This window comes from Berghia stephanieae, chromosome 2 (genome assembly GCF_034508935.2).
Source record: "Berghia stephanieae isolate SIO BIC M18660-M18661 chromosome 2, UCSD_Bste_1.3, whole genome shotgun sequence".
Taxonomy (NCBI): Eukaryota; Metazoa; Mollusca; class Gastropoda; order Nudibranchia; family Aeolidiidae; genus Berghia; species Berghia stephanieae.
In genome coordinates this window covers 111468654-111471872 of record NC_088361.1, presented here as the reverse complement: position 1 = coordinate 111471872, position 3219 = coordinate 111468654, and the positions used below count along the sequence as shown (strand labels likewise).

Genomic DNA, 3219 nt, shown 5'->3' with positions numbered 1-3219 from the left:
TAAATTTGAGATATTATTGGGTAGACTTAAGCTTAGTTGGACAGGATAAGAATTTGGATGGGTGACAGACGGCTCAGTTTCGTCTGGTTTACATAATTTTTTTTTTTAACCTCAGGAATGAGAGACACCCAATGTTTGTCGTCACTTTGCCAGTTTAATAATAGTAATAATAATAATAATAATAATAATAATAATAATAAAATTAATACTACTACTACTACTACTACTACTACTACTACTACTACTACTACTACTACTACTACTACTACTACTACTACTACTACTACTATACTAATATAATAATAATAATAATAATAATAATAAATATACATTATTGTCCCAAAAAAGTGGCAATTTGTCATTTGGTTACACATATATAACAATATGACAAATTGCCACTTTTTTGGGGACAATAAAGATATATTATTATTATTATTATTATTATTATTATTATTATTATTATATATTATTATTATATATATCATATCATATCATTTTCATCATCATATCATCATCATCATCATCATCATCATTATATTATTATTATTATTATTATATTATTATATTATTATATTATTATTATTATTATTATATATTATTATTATTATATTATTATTATTATTATCATTATTATTATTATTATTATTATTATTATTATTATTATTATTATTATTATTATTATTATTTATTATTATTATTATTATTATTATTTTTATTATTATTATTATTATTATCATTATATATTATTATTATTATTATTATTATTATTATTATTATTATTATTATTATTATTATTATTATTATTATTATTATTATTATTATTATTATTATTATTATTATTAGTTTAGATTTATCTCCATCTTTTACATACGACAATAAACAGGCATTGTGATATTGACCTTAAAAAAATGAATAAATACCAGAACTGCCTAGTACTACGAAAAATAAAATTCGTAGATACACGAACTTTTGGCTCCAGCTCCAGAACTGAATATGTCTCTTTGACTCAATAAATTTGGTTGAAAAGGAAAGTTTAGCTCTTTCGAACCTGTAGTCAGGACTTATGAGCATAATATATGGATACTGATGAGGATAAATTATTATTTTGTAAGGCTATCTAAAGTGACTTTTTATTTTTCCCTTGGAAACTTCGAATTTTTGAAATTTTAAGTTGGCAGCTCTGTAATAATAATGACACATGCCCTAATATTAGATTGGAAGAACTTTCATTCGCCTTCCTTGTAATAATCTTATGCATCTATGTTGTCTATTGGTATGACACTCGCCTTAGACACGGAATGTCTAGTGTTCGAGCCCTGCGCTGAGTCTTTGGAAAAAGCTCTTTACTCATATTCTCTCACCATACTCAGGTACAAAATGAGAACATGGCCGTTAACAGTATTGTCTCTTTCTGGAAAAAAAATGTAATATTAATCGTCGAACAGGCGTCTTGCCTCGTCCTGCATATTATGTGTTGCTGTTGGTTTGGGACCCATTGTAAAACGCTTTGAGCACGCTTAGTTGATATTGCTCTATATAAATGCTCTAGTAAAACCAAATCATCATCATCATCATCATCATCATCATCATCATCCATCGTGGCTTGTGCTCTTGAGCACGTTTCCAGTCAACTGTCTCCACGAATCACGATCCTCTGCGGTGCGCATGAAATTTGTGTTGCTTTTAAAATCACATTTGGCCATTCTTTGGTTATTTAGATCAGTCATTCTTTGTCTTCCTCTAGCTCTCTTTCCTTCGATCATCCCAGATGTTAACAACTTTTCTATTCCGTCTCTTCTCCACACATGTCCCAGAAACCGTAACTACCTCTTTCTGATGGTATCGATCAACATTCTTCCCTTTCTCAAACAAATAATTCTAGTCAAATCAAAGGGCGCAATTCTGTCCGCCATAGTGGGATTCTTGCCAAATACATGCACTGCCGCACTCTGGGAAACCCCGTATTTTAAAATGTGGCCAGAAAACTCGTCCTTCAAATATCGATCGATTTAAATGACCCTCATCTTGGCAAAAACTCTCAAACCTGGGACTTCGCCCGCAAATTGAGCTAGAGAACGACGCAAAGACTGTACGGCTGAGCACGCTGCCCCCTGCCCATACACTGTGAATGGGATTGATCAATATTACATTTCCATGTGCTGGAGGTCATTGGTCACATTGCAAAATGTGCTCAAAGTGAAAAGTGTTCACAGATTTTGAACTTTCTAACATTACGATTGGTCATTGTGTTCAACTTGACACATGGGTATAGATAGTTCGAAGATGACGTCACTCAGGCCTTTGTTATTGTCTTTGCCATCCGCGTTTGTGAGTTGTTCTCACTAAACTGTATTAGCCAGACTATAAAAGTTCATGGTTACACAGAGTTTATGTGTTGGTCCGTTATACTTCCGGATGGCAATGTTGTGAACTCCTTGGCCAAGCGCATTCCATAAACAAAGCAGCGTGTTTACAATTGTTCAGAAATATCCAATCGTTGGACAGCAACAAATCACGTGATTGATGACTCGGTTGGACGAAAACATGAATATAGATCGCTCTCTTTCGTAAAAATGCGCCATGATCACTTTTATTCATTCATTCATTTATTTATTTATCTATCTATCTCTTTATTTAATCTATTTATTTCACTTCATATTATTTCAGGAATCGCCATCAGCTGATTCCGCTATGAACCAAGAGGGCAACAACGACAGGGGCGGGAGTGGAGTAGATTGCCACGGGAACGATAACTCTGGCCACAACAGCGACCATTTGTCTGACACGCCCCCGGAAGAGGAAGACGAGTATGACGACGAGGAGATGAACGACTCGGATGACGAAATTGACGTGATGGATGACAAAATGATGCACCCGTTACTCTGAACAACAACAACAACAACAACAACAATAACAACAAGAACAACAACAACGACAACAACAAAAAAAAAAAGGATATTTCCCATCTCTAAAAAATTAACGTCATTGAATATCTTGGGGAGGGGGGGGGGGGGGGGGGGGGGGAGGGCTTACAAGTACACATGGGCTCAAACACACAGACAGACAGACAGACAGACAGACAGACACACACACACACACACACACACACACGAATAATATTAAGTAAACTAAATCAGACTAAAACAAACGTATAGATGGTACGCGCTTGGCTAAGTCAGGTTAATACAGTTTAGTGAGAATTACTCATAAAAGCGGATG

General features: G+C 33.8%; 1 protein-coding gene across 1 annotated transcript in view; it reads left to right on the top strand.

Moving 5' to 3' along the window:
- The window catches only part of LOC144966242 (uncharacterized), a gene marked incomplete in the record, with an annotated part of 36159 nt that extends 33167 nt beyond the window's left edge, over positions 1 to 2992 (top strand). The window contains 1 exon segment of the mRNA XM_078902426.1: positions 2668 to 2992. Within this exon segment, the coding sequence (XP_078758552.1) occupies positions 2668 to 2886 (219 nt within the window).
- Between the last annotated feature and the right edge of the window lie 227 nt (positions 2993 to 3219).